Below are 23,712 nucleotides of genomic sequence, written 5' to 3' on the forward strand. Positions count from 1 at the left end.
CTCAAACCCATGTCCATTGAGTTAGTGATGCCATCCAGCCATCTCATCCTCTGTCGTCCCCTTCTCCTCCTGCCCCCAATCCCTCCCAGCATCAGGGTCTTTTCCAATGAGTCAACTCTTCGCATGAGGTGGCCAAAATATTGGAGTTTCAGCTTCAGCATCAGTCCTTCCAATGAATATCCAGGACTGATCTCCTTTAGGATGGACTGGCTGGATCTCCTTGCAGTCCATGGGACTCTCAAGAGTCTTCTCCAACACCACAGTTCAAAAGCATCAATTCTTCAGCGCTCAGCCTTCTTCACAGTCCAACTCTCACATCCATACATGAACACTGGAAAAACCATAGCCTTGGCTAGATGGACCTTTGTTGGCAAAGTAATAATTTTAGGATCATTTAATCCAAATCTTTTATAGTACAGGTGGAGAATCAGAGGCCCAGCAAAGAGAGGTGACTTGCCCAAGATCACACAGAGCCAGCGTCAGGTTCTAAATCCTTAATTCATATGACCCCTGCCTTCTTTTGGAGAAGGAAATGGCAACCCACTCCAGTATTCTTGCCTGGAGAACCCCAGGGACAGAGGAGACTGGTGGGCTGCGGTCTATGGGGTCGAACAGAGTCGGACACGACTGAAGCGACTTAGCAGCAGCTGCAGCAGCTGCCTTCTTTGCCTCACCCTAGAAGTCCTGAGGCCATGTGTCTCTGTGCCCTCAGAACAGATGGCCCTGGCAGAACTCGTCTCTGCCCTGGCACATACCTGAAGGGGCAAAGCTAATAGCCTGGCCCAAGGGCCAGAGCCTGGCTTGCAGTGTTCCTGGGCACCAGCTGGAATGGAGGGGCTTTCCCAGCCCAGGAACATTGTCTCCAGAGCAAAACCTGTTCCTGTCCCCCGGCAACCCCCCGCACGAGGAGAGACACAGAGGGCTCTGTTGGTGGAGAGATGGCCCTGCAGCCAGGGAGGTGCCCAGGAAGCGGGCGGCGCATGCGGTGTGCGGTCCTCAACCTTCTCCACAGCCGAGGCTCCGCGTTCAGATCCCCCGGCGCACTCCAGTCAGCCGGGCGTCACCCCTCCACCGCCGCATCGCTTGTTCCCTGAGAAGAAAGCAGTGTGACTGCGCCTTCATCTCCCCTGCAGTCTGCCCCCGCTCCCCTGCGCCGCACTCCCCGGGTCTACGGCTGTGGCCCCTGCAAGCCCCGCTCTAGCTCTCGGCGGCCTCTGGTCCCGCTGCGCATGCGCCAGTTCCCTGCTCCCCAGTCCCTGGGCTCAGCCGCTTCTGATTCAGGCTTCAAGTTCTAGACTCTCAACCCCTTCTACTCTCGGCTTCACAAACACACCCGACAAGCTGTCTGTTACCATGGATTTCAGGGAGGGTCCACGGTGTGTGTGTGTGTGTGTGTGTGTGCGCGCGCGTGTGTGTGAGGGCCCGTGGTGTGTGTGTGAGGGTCCACGGTACGTGTGTGTGTGTGTGAGGGTCCACGGTGAGTGTGTGTGTGTGTGTGTGTGAGGGTCCATGGGGTGTGTGTGTGTGTGTGTGTGTGTGTGTGAGGACCCGTGGGGTGTGTGTGTGTGTGTGTGCGCGCGTGTGTGAAGGCCCTTGCGGTGTGTGTGTGTGTATGTGTGTGTGAGGGTCCACGGTGTGTGCGTGTGTGTGAGGGCCCGTGGTGTGTGTGTGAGGGTCCACGGTATGTGTGTGTGTGTGAGGGTCCACGGTGTGTGCGTGTGTGTGGGGGCCCGTGGTGTGTGTGTGAGGGTCCACGGTGTGTGTATGTGTGTGTGAAGGTCCACGGTGTGTGTGTGTGTGTGAGGATTCACGGTGTGTGTGTGTGAGGGTCCATGGTGTGTGTGTGTGTGTGTGTGTGAGGGTCCATGGTGTGTGTGTGTGTGTGTGTGTGAAGGTCCACGGTGTGTGTGTGTGTGTATGTGGGCCACAGTGTGTGTGTGTGTGTGTGAGGGTTCACGGTGTGTGTGTGTGAGGGTCCATGGTGTGTGTGTGTGTGTGTGTGGGTCCACAGTGTGTGTGTGTGTGTGTGTGAGGGTCCACGGTGTGTGTGAGGGTCCACAGTGTGTGTGTGTGTGTGTGTGTGTGTGAGGGCTCATGGTGTATGTGTGTATGTGTGTGTGAGGGTCCATGGTGTGTGTGTGTGGTGAGGGCCCGTAGGGGGGGTGTGTGTGTGTGTGTGAGGGTCCATGGTGGGTGTGTGTGTGTGAGAGCCCGTGATATGTGTGTGTGTGTGTTTGTGAGGGCCCACAGTATGTGTGTGTGGGGGTCCACAGTGTGTGTGTGTGTGTGTGAGGATCCATGGTGTGTGTGTATGTGAGGGCCCATGGTGTGTGTGTGTGTGTGTGAGGGCCCGTGGTATGTGTGTGTGTGTGTGTGAGGGCCCATGGTGTGTGTGTGTGTGTGAGGGCCCGTGGTATGTGTGTGTGTGTGTGTGAGGGTCCATGGTGTGTGTGTGTGCATGTCTGTGAGGGCCCATGGTGTGTGTGTGTGTGTGTGTGTGAGGGCCCATGGTATATGTGTGTGTGCGTGTCTATGAGGGCCCATGGTGTGTGTGTGTGAGGGTCCACAGTGTGTGTGTGTGTGTGTGTGTGAGGATCCACGGTGTGTGTGTATGTGAGGGCCCATGGTGTTTGTGTGTGTGTGAGGGCCTGTGGTATGTGTGTGTGTGAGGGTCCATGGTGTGTGTGTGTGTGTGTGTGTGTGTGAGAAGGTCCATGGTGTGTGTGTGTGTGAGGGTCTATGGTGTGTGTGTGTGTGTGAGGGTCCATGGTGTGTGTGTGTGTGTGTGTGTGTGTGTGAGGGCCCATGGTATGTGTGTGTGTGTGTGTGAGGGCCCGTGGTATGTGGGTGTGTGCGTGTCTGTGAGGGCCCATGGTGTGTGTGTGTGTGTGTGTGTGTGAGGACCTGTGGTATGTGTGTGTGTGCGTGTCTGTGAGGGCCCATGGTGTGTGTGTGTGTGTGTGTGTGTGTGTGTGTGTGTGTGAGGACCTGTGGTGTGTGTGTGTGTGCATGTCTGTGAGGGCCCATGGTGTGTGTGTGTGTGTGATCTGCGTGGGAACCGTCTAACTGTCCTGCTGTTGTTCCAGGCAGCTCAGCCCTGGAGAGCCGCTCTAATCCGAGCCTCGTTAGGAGGAGCAGGAGGCGTGATGATGGAGTGGAGGTGGCAGGCCCTGGGGACAGAGGTCTGGGTCAGGGTGACCCCCTTGCTTCCCTGTTCAAGGGCACAGAGAGAGAGAGAGGCAGGGGTGGAAGTGTCAGGAACTCCCCTGCTTTTTGGACAGCAGGGGTCTATTTCCTGCCGAGGGCTTGTAGCCCCATAAATCCATGACTGCAAATCATTCTTCCTCTTCTCTCTCTCTCTCTCACACACACACACACACACACACACACACACACAGTAGACTCCATGTCTTCCGATCTTTTTCTCAAGCAGGTTCCCTTCTTTCCTGCTTATGTGCTTTTTCCTCCTCCCACCTGGCAAAATCTGATTCAAATCGTAAGATCCAGAGCAAATGATAGGAAGCATTCTGGCTTCTCCAGGCAGGAGGAGAGACCCCTCCACAATGCTTTTTGTACCCAGCATTATTGCAGACACTTAAGACATGCAATTACTAGTTCATGGATTTTCCCTTTATGAATTCCTCAAGGGCAAGGAGTATATATTACCGGTCCTTGAATTCTTAGCTGGAAACCTTGCCCGTGGTTGATATACACTGAACACTTGCTGAATTGAACTGAGGCAGAAATTTAGGAGGCAAGGTAGAAGGAGTGGGACAGTATCTGGCAGCTTTTTATCCAAAAGGAGGTGGTGTAGTCCGGGAGGATTCTGAAACAAACCTTCCACGGAAGAGAGATTCCAGGGCATCCTGATCTTGCCCCTCTGTGAATGTCTGCATGGCCTACAGACCATTCCAGATGCGGTGGTTGGCCCTTTGTTCACTGTGCTCGATATACCTCTGCCACACTGTTCTGTGCATCTTACACTACCGGTCCTCAACCAGTCTGTAGGTTTTGTCTGGTTAGGAATGGAGTCTGGCTTGTGTCTTTCTGTATCTGTCTCAGTGCTGAGCATCTGGGAGACCCTCAGGCATCTAGTAGTATCTGTGGGTTGAAAAGAACTTGGAGTTTGGGGCTTCACATGTAGCTGCCAGGTTTTTTTATCTGACTTTAGGAATGGGGGAAGTTCCCCAAGAAAAGGTTTTAGAATCATTTCCCTAGAGTTTCTTAGGAATAGGCTCCTATCTCTACCAGTCTTCTCAGAGGTAGTAAGGTTGGAGGTAGGGGGAGAGGGTGGCAAGATGAATTTAAGGTACTATTCTCACCTGTTTACATTGTCAGATTCAAGCAGGATATTTTTCATATCACTTTATTTTCTCTGCTGTGAAGCGTGATGGAATGTGAAAGTTGTTTCACAAAGTTGTCATGATCTTTAAGAAAGAATAGATGTAGGTACAGAGTACACAAACACACCTACCTACACACCTGTATGTGGCTATGCCAACAGCACTGAGAGAGTGAAGTTGTATATGGAGGAGGCGGCCTCCTTAATCCCGGGGAAACCAGCGCATTGTGTGTGTGGGGGGCGGGGGTGGAACTATACGGCCAATTCCGTTTCCTCTGGTTTACAGCTGCAGGGAGCTAGAGGGAGCCGGCATATTCTAGACAGGGCACTGGGATGATGGTGATTTTGTTGCTGCTGAAACAAAACAGTTCAGGTTTGCAGGAGCAGGGGAATCACCCCTCCTCCGTGAGGAGTCCTAGGCGCTGTGCTCATCACCAGAGGGGCTGAGAGGGCAAGGGAGTAAGATACACAAGGGGCGGTTATCCAAGCTGTAGCACCTTGGCTACAGTTTATCTTGACTTTAAGCAAGAGCTTTGAAAAACCAGCTGCAGCTGCAAAGAATGAAGCAGTTGAATGGGAACATGGGGAGGAACTTGATGAAATGGGCCTATTTTCTGTAAATTAGCAAAAGAGAAAAATTAGGATAAAATGGGGATTTCTTGAAGTTAGGAAGCTAGCTTAATCCAATTTCTTAAACATCTCTGGAACTTTTCTCAACCTAACTTGAGAGTGGGCACTGTGTCCTACTCATTTCTAGGACACACACCCCGTGGTCCCACCAACGTACACTTGGGGGTTCTAGGGGGGGCATCACCACCCACTAGAGGGAGGAAAGGGGAGATGAAGGTCAGTCAGCTCTGGGGGACTCGGGCTTGCCTTAGAGGCCTTTCACACACTGCTCCCCTGGGCCAGATTGGGAGGCAGTGTGTGTGAAAACTTTGGGGGAAGGACAGTCCATTCAGGAAATGCTATGCTATGCTATGCTATGCTAACTTGCTTCAGTCGTGTCTGACTCTGTGTGACCCCATGACGGCAGCCCACCGGGCTCCGTTGTCCCTGGGATTCTCCAGGCAAGAATACTGGAGTGGGTTGCCATTTCCCTCTCCAGTGCATGAAAGAGAAAAGTGAAAGTGAAGTTGCTCAGTCGTGTCCGACCCTCAACGACCCCATGGACTGCAGCCTACCAGGCTCCTCCGTCCATGGGATTTTCCAGGCAAGAGTACTGGAGTGGGGTGCCATTGCCTTCTCCAATATAGGGAATAAATTATTGCAAAGGAAAGAGATAATATTTAGGACTCGTGCTGCCTTAGAACATGGTCTAAAAGGTGGAGCTGCATAGGGAACATGAGCTCCAGAGGGTCCTTGGAGGGGACTGTAGCCACCTCCTTAGTCTACCACCTGAAAGCGTAGAGCAGAAGGGACCCGCAAGGTGAGAGGGCAGAGGGGAACAAGCCATATCCTCTTCTGGGTTCCTGAAGCTTCCCTCTTGGGTTCACTCATATGGGAACCAGGTCCCCTATCTTGGTGCCTCTATACCCGAGTGCCCTATAGAGCCCAGAGGACAGAGACCACACGTGTCGCCCACAGCTTTTCAAGTGGGAACTAGAGGCCAACTCCTGACCTTGGCAAATCACCCCGAAAGATGACACAGGACCAGCTGTGGGCAGTATCAGCCACCAGATGTCACTGCTGTGCCTGGCTGAGAGGGGAGGCCGCTGCACAAGCAGAAGAGGGCTCTGGGAGATTTCCGGCTCCCCACCCCTTCTCTGAGCAGTTCCTCAGGAGCCGCTCCCCAGCAACGGAGAAGCAGAGAGCCCACGGCAGGGCAGGGCGGTGTTGCTGGCTCTGTACCCTCTCCGTGCTGCTCCTCAGGCATTGGGCCTCTTGTCCAGCGGCCAAGGGGCCATCCGCACCCACACGGGCCATCGTGGGTTCTGACTCCCAGCCTCTCCCACTGGCTGGTCCCTGGGTTTTTGTGCCACTCTCCTCCTGGAATGCTCCTCCCTGCTCTAACTGTTGGCACAGAGGCTCAGCCAGGAGGCTGTGTGCCGAGAAGGGCCCCTCTCACCCTATGAAGGAGCAGCAGGTCCCTGTGCCCATCTCTGAGCCTGCATCCTTCTTCAGCCGTTCCCTTGCATCTCCTTTCCAGAACCCAGGCTGGCAGAGGGCAGGTGCCTGTCTGGTGCCTGTGAATGGGGCAGGGCAGCAGCAGTTTTGGAAGATGGGATCCTTGACCCAGGAGACCTGAGTTCCTCAGTCTGTTTGGGTCAGAGCTGCCCACAATAGAGGAGTTTCCAGCAGGACTTTCCAAACTTCACGTCTAGGCTGCCCCTGACCATGCTCTGCTTGCTTTGGCCAGGACGAGAACCAGATTTCCATCCATGGCCCGGGCTAACCCAGGAGTGATGAGGGAGGAAGAGAGTGGGATGTCTTTAGACATACACCTGTGCTTCTGGGACCAGAAGTTGGGGTGCACAGCAGGTGTCTTTGAACTGGGTGGACCAAATCAAGCCTTTGGAAATCTTGTTCTAGAAGCTGCAGGGGCAGCAGAGTATGTGGCTTGTCCCTGACTCGGGAAGGTGGGATAAGAAGGGCAGAGCTGGGAGCAAGAAAAGGAGACAGAGCAAACAAGCTGTGGGCACGGGCGCCTGGGCCTCCACGTTCAGCGCGGCCGGAGGAGCTCCAGGGGCACAGAAGGGCCTAGATGACCACGGACTGCAGCAGGCGGAAGCACATCATGAGGTCCAGCGGGATGGGCGGCTTCAGGTAGTTCCCATCCAGCCGCAGGTAGCGGAGGTGCGGCACGTGCTCCAGATCCGAGGAGAAGTCATGGAAGGCAACTATATTGTTGGGGCAAATTTGGGTCCCATTGATTTCTGCGGAGAAAGAAAGGGAGAAGTCAGCAGGAGAGGTGGGCAGGGGGTCAGGCCAGATAGGGCTAGAGGCCAAAATGTGGAGGGAAAAGAGGGTGGACAAGGATAAGGACCCTAGAGATTTCTTCTCTGGAACTGGCTCACCAGTTCTCGGGAACATGCGACCATGAGTGATTGACCCTAACCTCCAGGCTGGTTTACCCGTTTGTAAAATGAACTAAATTGGAACTGATCAACAATTGTTATTGAAAACTCACTCTAAAGACTCATGGAAGAAGTGAACTTTGAGCTGACCCTTCAAAGATAGGATTAACATGTAGAGACCTGGGGACGGTGTTCTGATGCTGTGACCTGTTTGAATGATGTTGTGGAAGGCAAAAAGCTCATGGCAGAGTTAGGAACCAGTAAATAGTACAACGTGATATACTAAGCAGAGTAAACTGGAGAGGCTCCAGTTGTGGCCACCAATTATAGGAGACTTTCAGATATTTCACTAAGGATGGGGTCTCTGATTTCTAGTCTGAGGAAGGTCACTGAGCAGGACTGCTGTTATGAGAGGGACGGTGGGATTTATGAACTGGTGTCCCAGGGGGGCTAAATCTGGAAGGGCGTTATGATCAGGTTTATACTGTAGAAAGATGAATCTGGCTGCATGTGGAGAAACAGTGGAGGGAAGCAAGATCTGAAGCCCGCAGTGGATGGATTACCCCAGAGGTTCTCCTGTAAGCGGGATGTGAGGCTTGAGGGTGGGCAGAAGATGGCTAGGTTGACTGACCTAGGGATGACAGGAAGAGAAGGGGTGCCAGGGAGGGGCACGGGGCCCCAGGACGTGATGGAGCCATTGATTCTGGACTGATGACTGACTCTGGGGAAAGTGAGCTAGAAAGGGAAGAGATGGGCAAATGGAGGTAGGTTTTCAAATGGAAGCTGAGTTTCCGTTTTCCCCTTCACCTTTTTGGTATGCCCTCTTCTAAATGAAGCTTTCTATCCTCCCAAGCCTTGCTTCTTTTATCTTCTGTGGGCGGTGGTTGGGTGCTCTTCATCTCCTTCCTCCTCTTCCTCATCTTCCCTCTCTCTGCTTTCTTCTCTCTTCAGCGTTGGAGCAGCAGAAAGAGCCCTGACATAGATGAATTTTCTTCCTATGACCTGTTGTAGCTTTGGACTTTACCCCCCTGATGCGCTGTTCTGAAATTGTGAAATGGTGAGAGTGGGTGGAATCTTTCCGTCTTCAACCTCAGAAGGCTGGATCACCACCCCCTCTTACCACAGCCTGTTTTTATCCACAATCTGATAGAAAATTGTCAACCATTTATTAATCAAGGTATCCTTTCTGGCTAGATTTTTGGCCGATACAGCCTCGTGGGAGTAATGTGTTCCATCAGTTTGCTACCTGCAGGGTAAAATTAGACAGTTTTGCCTTTTCCTGAATTTCTTTCTTGCAAGATTTAAGAAGACTTCCCCTACCTTTGGGCAATTATCTCAGATGAGTGAATAAGCCTGTTCTATTATCCACTTGTTTCGAGATTATAGAAATTCAAAAATCTCCCTCTCATCCTTTGGCTTGAAAGCTAAGGATTCCTAATATCATTTTGGGAGTGCTTCTCTTTCTCCTTGGTCTCCATTCCCATAGCTGCTGCATTCGTCTTGTGGATGTAGCCTGATTTTGTCCAGGGGCCAGAGAATATTCTCACTTTTGTTTTTAAATTGTTCTGCTGATGCTCTACTCAGATCTGATGTTTTTGATTGGGCAAAACTGTCACTTCCAGTCTTTTTTCTGACCTACAATTTTTATCCAAAGCCCAGGACCCTGTAAATGTAGCTTAGGCAAATTCTGCATTGAGTATACTGACTTTTATGACCGAATCCTTCAGCCTTCCAGATAGATTCAGAAAGCATCCACATACAGACATATTCTCCTGACTGCCATGTCTTTTCCAGTCGTATGCTTTTAGTGTGGGGCTTCCCTGGTGGCTCAACTGGTAAAAGAATTTGCCTGCGATGCAGGAGACCCAGGTTCGATCCCTTGGTGGGGAAGATCCCCTGGAGAAGGAAATGGCAACCCACTCCACCATTATTGCTGGAAAATCTCATGGACAGAGGAACCTGGCAGGCTACAGTCCATGGGGCCACAAAGAGTCGGACACGACTTAGCGATTAAACCACCAGCCACTCATAATATACACAGAACTACCTCTCTGTATGTTTTTACCTAGGCTCAGGCTTGGGAAGAAGCCCATTTTCTCACAGCTGCAGTGGACAGATCCAGGACACTCCAGCTGCTGCTGCTGCTAAGTTGCTTCAGTTGTGTCTGACTCTGTGCGACCCCAAAGATGGCAGCCCACCAGGCTCCCCCATCCCTGGGATTCTCCAGGCAAGAACACTGGAGTGGGTTGCCATTTCTTTCTCCAATGCATGAAAGTAAAAGTGAAGTTGCTTAGTCATGTCCGACTCTTTGAGACCCCATGGACTGCAGCCTACCAGGCTCCTCCATCCGTGGGATTTTCCAGGCAAGAGTACTGGAGTGGGGTGCCATTGGCTTCTCCAGGACATTCCAGAGTCAGCATTTAAATGTCACCATTCTTTAGAAGAATGTCCAGGACTGTATTTCACGTCTCCCTTACCTACAGGTCTGGAGAGCAAAGGAGCAGGGGCTGGTGAGAAGGGCTGGAGGTAGAAAAGCTGTTACCCTCCAAGCATGGTATTCTGGGCACTTTATCCATACTAAACTAGTAAATCTTCATATATATTTTGTGCCATTTTACAAATGAGGAGACTTCGCAGAGAGGTCAGATATTCTTTGAAGGTCATGTGGGCTGCAAGTGGAAAGACAAAGGTTTGAAGACCGTGCCAGACTGGGTGCTTCTGCATCCTCAGGCACAGGCCTGAGGCCCGCGTGAAAGCGCTGAGGAGGGAGAGCCAGCCCCCCGCCCGCGCCGCCGCAGTCCCCGCACTCACTCTCGATGCTGTTGTTGTTGAGGTACAGGTGCTCCAGCCTGCTGCTGATGGCGGGCACGCTGCTGATCCTGTTGTGAGACAGGTGCAGCACCAGCAGGTTGGAGATGTTGAACGAGTTCTTGGGGAGGCCCCGGTCCGAGAGCTGGTTGTAGTTGAGGCGGATGAAGGCCAGGTTGGGGAAGCCCTTGAAGTACCCACTGGGGATGGCCTCGATTCTGTTGCTGTCCAGGTAGAGCTGGTGGATGGCGGAGGGAACCTTAGGGGGCATCTTCCTCAAGGTGTTGTGGGCCAGGTTGAGCTGCATGAGGTTCTTGAGGCCCTGAAAGGTGTCGGGCTTGAAGACGCCGTCACTCAGCTTGTTGTGCTGCAGGTCCAGCAGCAGCAGGTTCTCCAGCTTGCTGAAGACCCCGGGCGGGATCCTGGAGATCTGGTTCTGGCTTAGCCTCAGCTGCTCCAAGTTCCGGGGCAGGGCCGCGGGCACCTCTTCGAGCTGGTTCTTCTCCATGTAGAGGAACACCAGGCTGGGGAGTTTCTCCAGCACCCTCTGGTCCACCTTTCGAATCCGGTTGTTGTCCAGGTTGATCCACCTCAGGCCCGTGGCATTCTTGAAGGACTCCACCGGGAGCTCAGTGATGAAGTTGTTCTGGAGATAGAGGTAATGGATGCGGGATGGGATGACAGGGACCTTTCGGAGGTTGCGGCTGTCACAGTAGAGGGCGGACGGGAAGTCAGGGGGGCAGTAGCACTCCCGGGGACAGTCAGGAAAGACCGACGGGGGGCCTGGGGGGAGTGGGGGAGGCAGGTCTGTAGGCTCCGTTGGCTCATCGGGCTGTGGAAAGCTGGGTGTGGGTCTGAGTCTGGGTCTGGGCCGAGGCCTCGGTCTGGGTCTCGGTCGTCTTGTTGGCTGGCCTTGGGCCTCTGTGGCCAAGATGAGGAGAAGTGTGAGGAGCCAGCAGAGGGATGACCTCATGATCCAGGCGACACACCTGTGGGGAGGAACGCAGGAGGTCATCAGCCTGCTGGGCCTCAGTAAAAAGAACACGTGTCTTTGCAGCTGGAGTTGGCTGGGATGGGCTTGCGGGGAGCTGTGGCAGGGACCTGTGGAAGCATCTCCTTGCTTGCCTGTATCCAGCAGGTGAGAAAGCAGCAAGGGTTTGAGTGTCTGGCTCCCTTTCCCAGAGGCCCAGGTGCTGATGTGCTGGAGTGTCAGCTGTCTTGGCAGAATGCACTCTGGGCTGTGAATCAGAAGTCCCAGGGTTTCCTGGAGAATACCCTTAACCACTCTAGTCCTCAGTCTCCTGGTTTGCAGCATGAGAAAATCATCTCTCCCCTTATAGGAGGGATGTTAGGGTATGTGAGCCATAGAGTCCTGGGGTATTACATCTGGAAGGGTCCTTACTGGTTCCATAACTCAGTGGTTTCCAAACTGTGCCCCATTTCTGTGGAGTCCTCCTGAGGGAGGGAGACCAAGGGGATGGCCCTGGGGGACCCCCCAACTCACCCCTGTCCAACATGAGGAGCTCTGTGGTTTTAAAATCTGCTACACAAATTAAGGGTTAGCTGAAGCATGCATTTGAAAAAAAAAAAAAGTAGCATTGCTTAAAGTGTTTTGAAATTCACCAAGTCCAGATTCAACTATTTATAAAAATTGAGTACTGGAGGGGAGTAGTAGCTTGTCAAGGCCAGGAAGCTATATAACAGCAGACCCAGGACAAAGACCCACGTCTCCGTGGGCTCAGCAAGCTCTTGGGAAGGAAGTGCTGCGGTCCCCTTGCGTCTGTCCCCTCTCACCCCTCCTTCCCAGGGCTCAGCTCAGAGAACGCTGGTCTTTGCCAGCAGGACACACACCAAGAATTTCTCCCCAGATGTGGAGGCTCCTGGGGAAATAAACAAGGAAGATACTGAAAGCTGTGGGGAATACAACAAACTAGTGAATATAACCAAAAAAAGAAGCAGATTCATAGGTATAGAGAACCAGTGGTTACTAGTGGAGAGGGGCAATATAAGGATAGGGGATTAAGAGGTATAGACTATTACGTATAAAATAAGCTAGGATATATTGTACAACACAGGAGATAGAGCCAATATTTTATGATAACTATAAGTGGAGTGTAACCTTTAAATATTGTAAACCACTGTATTGTACACCTATAACTTAGATAATATTGTACATTAACTATGTTTCAATTTTTTAAAAAGCTGCAGGGAAACCACTTTCATTTCTTCTGATCTGGTATTGCTGCTTCCCATATGCACTGGAGTTGATGATATCGGGGTGGGATATAGAGGAGAACTTCCCGCCCGCCTCAGAGACATAGTGGAATATGTTGCTGAAGGATGCTTTGGGGTTGCCCTTCCCATTGATTCTGATGATGCTACAGATAGGGCCATGTGGTTTGAGTCAAATTAAGCTGAGGAAACTGGGGTAGACCCAAGGCTGCAGACAAAAACTGGCATCTCTCTCAGACTTCCTGCCCTAGCTTGTCGGGTTACCTGTCCTTTCCCCTCCCAAGGTCCCTGTGACAGCCCCTCTGGTCTGCTCCGGGATCTCTGTCTCCACGTTGCTTCCAATGGCCCTCTTTGCTGCTTCTTCACTATTTGCGGTGGTCTGCCCCTTCCCTTCCTAGGGCCTGGGACACTTTGGAGATGCAGGTTTCTTGGAGTTCTTAGAGAGGGGGCTGGAGTGTATCCTCAGCTGCATCTGGACCCTGTGATCACTGCCTCTGCGCCAGGCTTCCCCTGCTTTCTTTGGAGCCCACATCAGCTAGGTTCTTCCCTTGTGAGACCCAGTACTGGCTTCCTGCTAGCTTTGTTCAAAGCTAGCTCAGTAGAAGCCCCTCACCAGATGTTTAGCCTGAGTCTGTTACTTGGAAGGAGCTGAGTGTGACAAGAAACATGGACGAGGGCAGGGCTCACCCTGGAGGGGCGAGGGAGTCTACCTACACCTGTTGCACACCTGCCCTGGACACCCAGCCCACACACGCTCGCACAGACACTCCTCTCCCTGTGCCACACACATGGGCAAACGCATGCGCCCCTCCTCGGTGTGCGTGCGTGGGTCCTCATGGAGTATAGAGTGTGGAAAGGAAGGAGCAGAATGGAGACAGCGTGGAGGGAAGGGAGAGGAGGCTGCCCTGCAGCTTTTGCTCCTTCTCCTCCTTCCTCTAAGGTGGTCTCTTCCCAGGGAGACCTCTCCAAGGGGGTCCAGGGGGCCATTTCCCCTGGCCTCCTATCACAAAGGACGCTGCAGTTAGATTCTTGGCTTTATCTCCAGTTGCGCATGTAACAATCTTGGGGATATACCAAAAAGACTGAGGTGAAAAGACATTCATTGTAAGACTAAACTTGAGTCTTGTGGCCAGACCCCACACCACTTGTAATTGGTGATCAATGAAATTGTTACAAGTTCTGTCATTTTCTTGAAATAGAGATTTTAAACGGGGTTAAAGCATTATATTCGTGTGCTAAAACCTAACATTTTTAAAAGCCCCAGTTTTTGTGACCTTACATTTTTTTGCTTTGGCACTTTTTACTTCCTGACCAGCTGGGAGCCTGACAATAAGCAAGAGGCTTCTTGTGCAGTGAGAAGCCCCGGGAAGCTTCCCAGCCTGGAGGAGCCCCGTCCACTTCACTGCCTTGGTCAGCAGGAGCATTCACCCTGGGCCCTGAGTGGGCAAGTCACGCCCGTGCGGAGCGGCAGCCGGCCCTGGCACGAGGCGCTTCCCGGTGACGCGGGGCCCGGGCAGCACTTGGCTCAAGCGCCTCAGAGCCGCGGGTCAGTCACAGCCCCACCCGACGGGCGTGCCCCCCACCCCTGCCATCGCTGTGAACACAGGCCGCCCTTGCCGCCACCTCCTGTGCCAGACCCTTTGGGAACTTCCCTTATCTCCCCACCTGCCCTCTGACCGTCTACACTCCAGACCTCTAGGGGCTGGCCACGCTCCTTTCAGAGCTGAGAAGGTTCTCAAGGAGAAGCTCCTGGGCCTGTTTCTTGGAGAAACTAGGTCTGTTGAATTCCCCTGCTCTTAGCCCTGGGGCTGAACCATTCTGTGTGTGTGCACGCACGCTCCGTCCTTGAGGGAGCAGTGCTCATTTCTAAGGCTTTTCTCATGGGACGGTGCTCCTTCCTGAGGGAGTCTGGGCTGTCCCCACAGTCTAAGTCTCCAAACCAGAATTTGGGACAGACGAGAAGTCCCTGGACTCCAAAGGGAGCCATAGTCTCTCCCACAAAGCCCAAAGTCACACCGTCGTATGTTCCTGTCTTCCAGAACCTTCTGTCGCGTCATAAGTTTCCTTAGGCGGGATTTTAAGTGTATGTGATTTTTAAATTTCTTATGCCTTCGCAAGCACACCTCCCCACTTTCTGCTGGGCCGAGCTCACTGCTTGATCAATAAATGCATTTGGACCGCCTATAACCACTGACCTCCTGTTAATCCCATTCACCAACACCTGTTCTCAAAAAGCTGCTCATTTGTGAGAGGAAAGCAAGTGCTTTGACCAACCCAAAATTCACTCTCCCATTTGAGATTTTCTAAGAGAGTTTTAAATTCAAATTTCAATCTCAAGTATTAGAGACTTAGGCTTGAATCCTGGCTCTGACCCACCTCCTCAGGACCAGGCTCCTCAACTGTGTGAGGATCAAATGGGATCATCCACATGAAGACATGTCATAGAGCATAAAGTCTCTGCAAATGGCAGGGGTTTCATTTATTCATTTATTTGTTTGCAAAAGAACATACCCTCTCAAGAGACTCTGATTTTTAAAGTGAGATAGCCCTGTCCCTGTTTAGCTCATAAATTCATTCATTTAAGCTTCATACTCCCAGGGCTCTTGCAACGTTTAGCCTCAGGGCAGGGTTTGGTTGAGGCCCACAAGGGTTTACTAAATCATAGGGTAATTGGCTTTGTATGGAGAGAGCCTGGGATTGGGGTTGAGCTGAGAGTGAGGTTGGGTGTGTCTCCTTGGGTTAAAGAAAGATGACTCCACACTACTTCCTGGTGTTCTTGTCAGATTTCACATCCAGCTCATGACCCCTGAGGCCTCCATGGCTTAACCCAGCTAGTGACCCTGCCGTTGGAGTGGGGTTGCCCCTGCCAGAGCCGTGCCCAGGGACGTTGGAATGACCCTCTTTTTTTGGTTTCCTTCTTTCTGTCCTAAACTCAGACTTCTGAAAGCCATTCTATTCTCTATGTCTTCCTGAAGCCCACAGGGGAGTTGGAAGCCGGGAGAATCGGGTCATCTCTGCCCAGCTGTTAACAGAGGAGTGAGGCAGGCCCACCGCAGCTGCCTTAGACTCTTCCAAGGCCTCCAAGTAGGCGTTGTGGGGTTCTGATGTAAGGAAAGGACTAACGTGGAGGCATGGTGAATTCAGCAAGTCACCGACTCACTGTCCCTTTCTTGGGGAGTGAAATCAGAATAGGAGTAAGGCTGACTGGGGCAAAGGTGAAGAGAGCATCATGGTGCAAACTAGACAGAGGGTGTGGGGTCCCCGCCCAGCCCCCACTGTCTATAGTGACGCGACCCTGTCCTCAGCCTTGCTTCCCTTACCTGCAAAACACAGATAAAGAAATCTTCTCTGTCCCTCTGTTCCTCATCGGGTTATTTTCAGAAGTAAACGTGATAAGTGACTTTAAAATGTGCTACAGATCAAAAAGAGCTAAAAATAAATCTAACACTCTAATGGAGAAATCATCTGTCTCCCCAGTGTCTACCACAAGGCAACATGTAAACACAATATTTTTTGGCCTCAGGCCACTAGTCCAGAAGAGCAAGTTTTCCATTCTAAAGGCAAGGGGAACAATTTAGGGTGAGATGGCTCTTGTCCTCTCATTACGGCTCCTCACTAAGTCCTTCTCTCTGCCTCGATCCCCTAGCTTTTCCACCCCCTGAAGAAAGCCTACAGGAATCTGTCTGATATGTTGAGTGCTTATAGATGTGGGTCTCAACCCTGCAACTCCTCAGCTGTTTAGCTGGGTACTCTTGGGAAATCTCTTGCCTCTACTAAGCTTCAGTTTTCTCATCTGTAAAATGGGCATACTAATACATTTTTATCAGATTATTTGGAAGGTTAAGTGAGTAAATGTGCAAAAACCAAGTGCTTGGTGAATGTTAAGCTATTATTGACATTATTTCAAAGCAATGGGGTCTCTTTCTCTTCAGCTTGGCCAGAGGACAGCCGTTCCCTCCACTGAATTCCGATCCTTGCAGATGGTTACTTGGATTTCTACCAACTTTCCTACACAGAGCAAGCTCCTCCCCTTTCAGGCCTGTGAAACCACACTTAGGTCTCAGAGTCAAATAATTAGAGAAGCCATAGATGCCCCAGCCATCTGGGGAATGTTCGCTCTGTCCCTCCCCCTCACTAACACCCGCTCCCATCCCTGAGCCTTTCTGCCGCAGCTGCGGGGGTGCTGACCAGGGACACCGCAGCCTGCTGTCCTCAGCTGGCTGTGGAGTCCACCGTGACTCGGGACTTCCCCTCCCAACCTTGGGTACCTGTCCCTTCCAGCTTCCCCCAGAGGCCCAAGAGGTGGGGCTGCCCCTGGGGAGGTGAAGGGGCAGTGCAGACCCTGCGGTTAGGCCCATTCTCTGTGCAGGCCCGCCAGAGCAGGCAGCTACTGGGCAGGAGCAGGGGATCTAAAAGGGGTGGGGAGGAGCCCCGCACAGTGCTCCTGGGGGCCCAGGCAGGCAGATTAGCAGGTAGGAGGAAGCCTAAGCTCTTTGGAGCTACCTTGGGGGAAATTGCTTTCTGGAATGTTCCCTCATCACACAGCTGCCGGTGCTTACAAGGAGACAAGAAGCGGAGAGCTCACAGAAGGTCTTCCATTCCTTCAGGTGCTTGCTGTTACTCTGCAAAAGAGGGTGGCCCACTAGAGACACTTGGAAGCTGCTCCATCAGACAGTCCTTGTCCGGGAAGCCACATAGCCTGTCTGCCCAGCTAACGCTGCCAGAATCCTGGGCTGTTCAGTCCTACACATGTCTCCCTCAGGCCTCTGGTTCAGACTCTCAAACCCTTGCTGCCTCTCACATCCTGAAACAACAGCAGATTCTTGGGTCTTGATCCCGTGGGTCTAGAGCAAAGGGTCCGGTTGTCTGTAATTCTAGTGAGCACCTCTCACCCTCCCCTGCACCCAGGTCTCCAGGTACTTGGAGACCCTCTCCTAGGCCATGCCCTTCTGGCCCTGGGATAACACTCTGCATAATCGAAGAGGAATGAGCTGGGGAAATGGAGAGGGTCCACCCTATTTAAAAAATTCCATTTCCCACTTTAGTTTTCCCCTCCCTTGACTGATTAAGGAACTATGTCTTTTTTCCTCTCCCACAGGGAGCCCTTGCCAATGTGGGATTATGTTGAAGTGGCTTTAAAGAGAATTCTTTTCTGGCTGCCTGCCTAAAATAGAAATGAATACCCCCAGTGCTGGGAAATAGTACCTCTAAGGCTTCAGAGTAGGGTTGCTTTCTTCTCTCTCTCTCTCCAAAAGAAAAGTGGTTTGGACTAGTGAGGCAGAGAAAGTCAGAGCTACTGGGAATACACTGTGCAGGTTGGAAAGCTGCTTTTTTCTCTCTCCCACCCAATTAAGTTCTAAAGAACGAAGAAATCTCTCCAGCCCCTGCTGCTGTTCATCCTGTTCCTGCTCCGCCTGCACTCAGGACACATGATTTCGTTGGCTCTGCCACCTCGGTGGGAAGACGCACTTGCTCTTTTCTCCTCGGTGCAGTGTGTGCGTGTGCCCGTGTGTGTTCCTGCCAGGGTCTTGTCACTGTGTGCTCTGGCTCTGCGTGTCAAATGCTGTCAGAATGGAGGTGAATGGACAGGATGCTTTCACGCTGTGTGTGTATTCGTGTGTGTGCATGTGAAGTGAAAGTGCAGCATCTGTGTGGCACATGTGTGACAAAGCATCAAAGATTCAGCAAAACGGGTTCTAGAGTAGAGTTTCCATGGGAACCCGATCTGTAGAAATGCTGCGTGCAGCAGAGCTGGGCTACAGTACACATCTGTACCAAGAAAGTTTAACTTTTGCAACAAGCCAATACATGGGTGCAGAATGATGAAGAGAAGGAAGAGGGTGGAGACGAAATGAGGATGACTGATCTGAGCTCCTCTGAAAGGAGAAAAATCCGGTAGAAGACAGGAAGGAGGGGTGGGAGGAAGGAAGGAAGGCGAGGACAGAGCCTAGAGCAGTAGCCTGGCGTGGATGGGGTGGGAAGGGGCTGGCTGGAGGCCGGAGCCTTCCTCCTCCAGACAGGCTTACCTGAACCACCTGCCTCTCCTCTCAGCTCGGGTTTGTCTCCGGCGAGGCGAGACTGCCTCCCCCCACCCTCAGTGGAGCTGTGGCAGCAGAGAGCCAGCCAGAAGTTCTGGTCTCCCAGTGCTGTGTGCGTGCTTGTGTTTGCCTGACTCTTCCTCCACCAGATCCTATTGGGGTAGGGAGGTTAGTTTAGGGGAGGGCCAGGCCGATTGTAAGTAGGGAGGGGAGGAGGAAGGGAGGAAGGGAGGGAGGAGGGAAGAGAGGGAGGGAGCTTGGGAGAAGAGGAATGACAACAATAAAGTCTTTATTTGGCAGCCAAAATCCCAAAGACTCCATCCACACACCATGCCCACTAACGGACCCGTTTTTAATAACATTTCCTTCTGCTGCTGCTGCTTCTGGGAGGGAGGTTGTTTGACCCATGTTTGGAAAACAGGCCAAATTAACAGAAGAAAAGGAATGAAAGCAACCTCTGTGCAGGCGAGAACTGGATGGCTGGGTCCAGCACCAGAGTCTTGCATTTCTCCTCCTGACAAATTGCCTTGCTTCTGATGCCCCTCACTCCTCTGCTCTTGAATTCCCAAATGTGGGCGTGGGGATGTGTTTTCTGAGCACTGACGGTCCTTCCCTAGGTCACCTTCCCTAGGAGGTTGCTAGGGGGAAGGAGTCCTGCTCTGTGTGAGCTGGCATGGGAGATAGCTGTGGTTTGGCTGCTAGGCGCTCTGAGAACCAGAGAGGGAAAAGTCAGGCCTGGGACTGCACTACAGAGTAAGGCAGAATAAAGATTTTATGTGAGACTTAAAGTCACTGTTCGTGTGGATAATGCCAGTGTCTTCTTTCAGCTTCTCCATGTATGTCACACTCAGGAGAGATTTGGGTGCTGTATGGTCATCAAACAAAGTAAATGGGGAAACCCAAATGTTCCCTGTCCATGTCTTCCCAGGAGACGCATTCAGGTAAGATCTTCACCTCTCATAATTTTTCTCAATTAAAAGGCTGCAACACACTTGCAGTTAAGTGCTAAGTAGCAACCCATCAAAACTTCCTGCCACCTCAGTTGACGACTGAGAAAACTTGCTTACATTTACTTTTTCTATCATCAAGTCCATGGAGAACAGCTTCATTGGAAGCATTGACAGGGACAGCATTTTGTGATTCACTGACTTCATACAGCTAGACCCTTAGCCATTTCCAAAAAGAGGTAGCTCCTCCAGAAAGGGGCTTCCCTGGTGGCTCAGATGGTAAAGCATCCGCCTGCAATGTGGGAGACCCAAGTTTGATCCCTGGGTCAGGAATATCCCCTGGAGAAGGGAATGGCTGGCTACCCACTCCAGTATTCTTGCCTGGAGAATTCCATGGACACTTGCACTTTTCCTCCAGAAAGAGCTTCCCTTTCTTGAATCTCGGGGACACCAATTGGTGTAGCTTGACCCAAGGGGAGGTATTTATCTTTTCTTGGCGTATCAAGGACAGTATGAAGCGACTGCTGGGGAGAATGGCGGGAAGTCAAGGCACCGGGGTTGCTGCTGCTGCTGCACACTCCTAGGAAGTGTGGTCAGGGGGACAGAACTCGGGGGCAGGAAAGTGCAGGAAGGGCGAGGCAGGAGGGAGGGGGCTCCCCAATGTGGTAGATCACAGATACATTTCCAGAGTCAGGACCTGCTCACACTTCCCACCCAGGCTGAAATCTCATCTCCAGGGCTCACTGCTTATTGGATCTGCTCAGCAACTGCTGCTTGATTATAGGCAGTGAGTGCTTGAAGCAAGAGAAAAAAGGGCATGATTGTGTACGATCCTCTCCACAGGGAGGTGGCTCAGGCTCCCACCTCTCCACGGCCCTACCTGAAGACTCTGCTGGGAAGTCGCGGTGTGGTCTGGGGCAGTTTTGGCTCAGACTGGCTCGTGGTAGTCAGGCCCACTAGGGCTGGGTCTAGGGCAGACCCTCACCCATCACCAACTGAGGCTCCCGGCCTAAGGTGGCTGGGGGTCTGGGCAAATGCACAGCAGGGAAGAGCTGTGGGAGACCTGTGGTCGCTTATCCCACCGCCCAGCCTGGGGGGTCTGGGTCACCTGGGGTGAGTGGCTCCTGGTGGGTAGAGGCAGCATCTTACTCAACATGGTATAAGCCGCAGCACCCACCTGGGGCTTGGCACACCCTCGGTGGTCAGTAGAAGTCTGTTTCATCACATTTAAGAGGGTTGAACAAGGAAATTCTCTGTCACTCTCTTTTAAAAAATGTTTGAAAAGCTAATTCTGTCTCTTGATTCAAATTCCAAACGGTACAAAAGATTGCACCAGGGAAAAGTCTTCTCCCCTCTCTGTCTCTCCATCATCCAGTTTCCTTCAGGACGCAATTGGCATCCAGTTTCTTGTGTCTTGCCAGGTTTATTTAATGCACATGTAAGCAATAAGTACAAGCAACTACGCACTTTTATTTTTGCTCTGTAGGATAGCTTGATGATCACTCGTATTGGTACCTAAGGCTCTCCCTCACTCTCTGCCCCATAGTTATCTGAGCAGCCCCTCCTGATGGACACTTGGGCTTGTTGCCCCCTCCTGACCCATTTTTACGGTAACGGACTTGGTCTCACACGTGTGGGTCCAGCTGTGGCTCTGCCTCCTTTCCATGCTGCCTAAGTGGCCTGAGGCTACTCATTTGCCCTTTCTCACTTTTCTCATCTGCATGTGGCAGGCATCATTTGCCGTCTATTGACTGGATAGTTCAATTATTCTATAATCTACACTTTCTTCTAAAAGTTAACTTCATTTCTGAATCTGAGTATTTCTATCACTGGTACAGTGGAAAACTCCATCTCAGTTCTTGGTTATCCCTCCCCGGGGGCTGTGCAGTCAGTAGGCAGTTAGCGATTCCCCTCCAGGGCTGCAGGACACTCCCTTTGTCCTGGAAGGCCCCTCTAGCCTAGCAGACCTCTGACACTTTCTAAGGCTGTGTGCCCAGAACAGAAACCTTCCACAGAGCGGTCATTTCCTTTCTGGAGACACGCTGGCTCCTGGCTTGTTGCCAGGGGCTCAGGCCCCGCAGACCCCACATTCTTCCCTGGCTTGGCGCCAACCAGGGCTCATTTCTTCTCAGAGAAAAAGCTTCCTCAGATCAGATCAGATCAGTCGCTCAGTCGTGTCCGACTCTTTGCGACCCCATGAATCACAGCACGCCAGGCCTCCCTGTCCTTCACCAACTCCCGCAGTTCACCCAGACTCATGTCCATCGAGTCAGTGATGCCATCCAGCCATCTCATCCTCTGTTGTCCCCTTCTCCTCCCACCTTCAATCTTTCCCAGCATCAGGGTCTTTTCTAAGGAGTCAGTTCTTTACATCAGGTAGCCAAAGTATTGGAGTTTCAGCTTCAGCATCAGTCTTTTCAATGAATATTCAGGACTGATTTCCTTTAGGATGGACTGGTTGGATCTTCTCCAATACCACAGTTCAAAAACATCAATTCTTTGGCTCTCAGCTTTCTTTATAGTCCAACTCTCACATCCATACATGACTACTGGAAAAACCATAGCCTTAACTATACGGACCTTTGATGACAAAGTAATGTCTCTGCTTTTTAATATGCTATCTAGGTCATAACTTTTCTTCCAAGGAGCAAACGTCTTTTAATTTCATGGCTGCAATCACCATCTGCAGTGATTTTGGAGCCCTTCCAAATAAAATCTGCCACTGTTTCCACTGTTTCTCCATCTATTTGCCATGAAGTGATGGGACCAGATGCCATGATCTTCGTTTTCTGAATGCTGACGTTTAAGCCAACCTTTTCAATCTCCTCTTTCACTTTCATCAAGAGGCTTTTTACTTTTTCTTCACTTTCTGCCATAAGGGTGGTGTCAACTGCATATCTGAAGTTATTGATATTTCTCCCGGCAATCTTGATTCCAGCTTGTGCTTCATCCAGCCCAGCGTTTCTCATGATGTACTCTGCATATAAGTTAAATAAGTAGGGTGACAATATACAGCCTTGACGTACTCCTTTTCCTATTTGGAACCAGTCTGTTGTTCCATGTCTAGCTCTAACTGTTGCTTCCTGGCCTGCATACAGGTTTCTCAAGAGGCTGGTCAGGTTGTCTGGTATTCCCATCTCTTTCAGAATTTTCCACAGTTTACTATGATCCACACAGTCAAAGGCTTTGACATAGTCATTAAAGCAGAAATAGATGTTTTTCTGGAATTCTCTTGCTTTTTTGATGACCCAGCGGATGTTAGCAATTTGATCTCTGGTTCCTCTGCCTTTTCTAAAACCAGCTTGAATATCTGGAATTTCATGGTTCATGTACTGTTGAATCCTGGCTTGCAGAATTTTGAGCATTTCTTTACTAGCGTGTGAGATGAGTGCAATTGTGCGGTAGTTTAAACATTTTTTGGCATTGCCTTTCTTAGAGATTGGAATGAAAACTGACTTTTCCATTCCTGTGGCCACTGCTGAGTTTTCCAAATTTCCTGGCATATTGAGTGTAGCACTTTCACAGCATCATCTTTTAGGATCTGAAATAGCTCAACTGGAATTCCATCACCTCCACTAGCTTTGTTCGTAGTGATGCTTCCTAAGGCCCACTTGACTTCACATTCCAGGATGTCTGGCTCTAGGTGAGTGATCACACCATCGTGATTATCTGGGTCGTGAAGATCTTTTTTGTACAGTTCTTCTGTTTATTCTTGCCACCTCTTCTTAATATCTTCTGCTTCTGTTAGGTCCATACCATTTCTGTCCTTTATTGAGCCCACCTTTGCATGAACTATTCCACTGGTATCTCTAATTTTCTTGAAGAGATCTCTAGTCTTTCCCATTCTGTTGTTTTCCTCTATTTCTTTGCACTGATCACTGAGAAATGCTTTCTTATCTCTCCTTGCTGTTCTTTGGAACTCTGCATTCGAATGGGTATATCTTTCCTTTTCTCCTTTGCTTTTGGCTTCTCTTCTTTTCACAGCTATTTGTAAGCCTTCCTCAGACAGCCATTTTGCTTTTTTGTGTTTCTTCTTCTTGGGGATGGTCTTGCTCCCTGTCTTCTGTACACTGTCACAAACCTCCATCCATAGTTTGTCAGGCACTCTATCAGGTCTAGTCCCTTAAATCTATTTGTCACAGGTATACAGTAACTGTAGTTATACTATTACAGTATAACTAGTATAACTAGTATAGTATAAGAGTAGTTATACTATTGCAGTGTTAGTCACAGTGGCAGCTAAAGCTCGCTGAGGTGGTTATATGTCAGCCTTCTTCCCAGCCTTCTACTTGAACAACTCTTCAGTCCTCACCCCGCTCCATGATGCG

General features: G+C 51.1%; 1 protein-coding gene across 1 annotated transcript; it reads right to left on the reverse strand.

The window, feature by feature from the left end:
- Positions 1-5,760: 5,760 nt before the first annotated feature.
- On the reverse strand, positions 5,761-18,606 carry LOC102397154 (proline and arginine rich end leucine rich repeat protein). The gene is made up of 3 exons (XM_006072402.4): positions 18,426-18,606; positions 10,171-11,156; positions 5,761-7,218 (listed from the first exon to the last, which is right to left on the reverse strand). The coding sequence occupies exons 2-3, from the start codon at positions 11,138-11,140 to the stop codon at positions 7,043-7,045; spliced, it is 1,146 nt and encodes a 381-aa protein (XP_006072464.1). The 5' UTR covers positions 11,141-11,156; positions 18,426-18,606; the 3' UTR covers positions 5,761-7,042.
- Between the last annotated feature and the right edge of the window lie 5,106 nt (positions 18,607-23,712).

This window comes from Bubalus bubalis, chromosome 5 (genome assembly GCF_019923935.1).
Source record: "Bubalus bubalis isolate 160015118507 breed Murrah chromosome 5, NDDB_SH_1, whole genome shotgun sequence".
Classification (NCBI taxonomy): domain Eukaryota; kingdom Metazoa; phylum Chordata; class Mammalia; order Artiodactyla; family Bovidae; genus Bubalus; species Bubalus bubalis.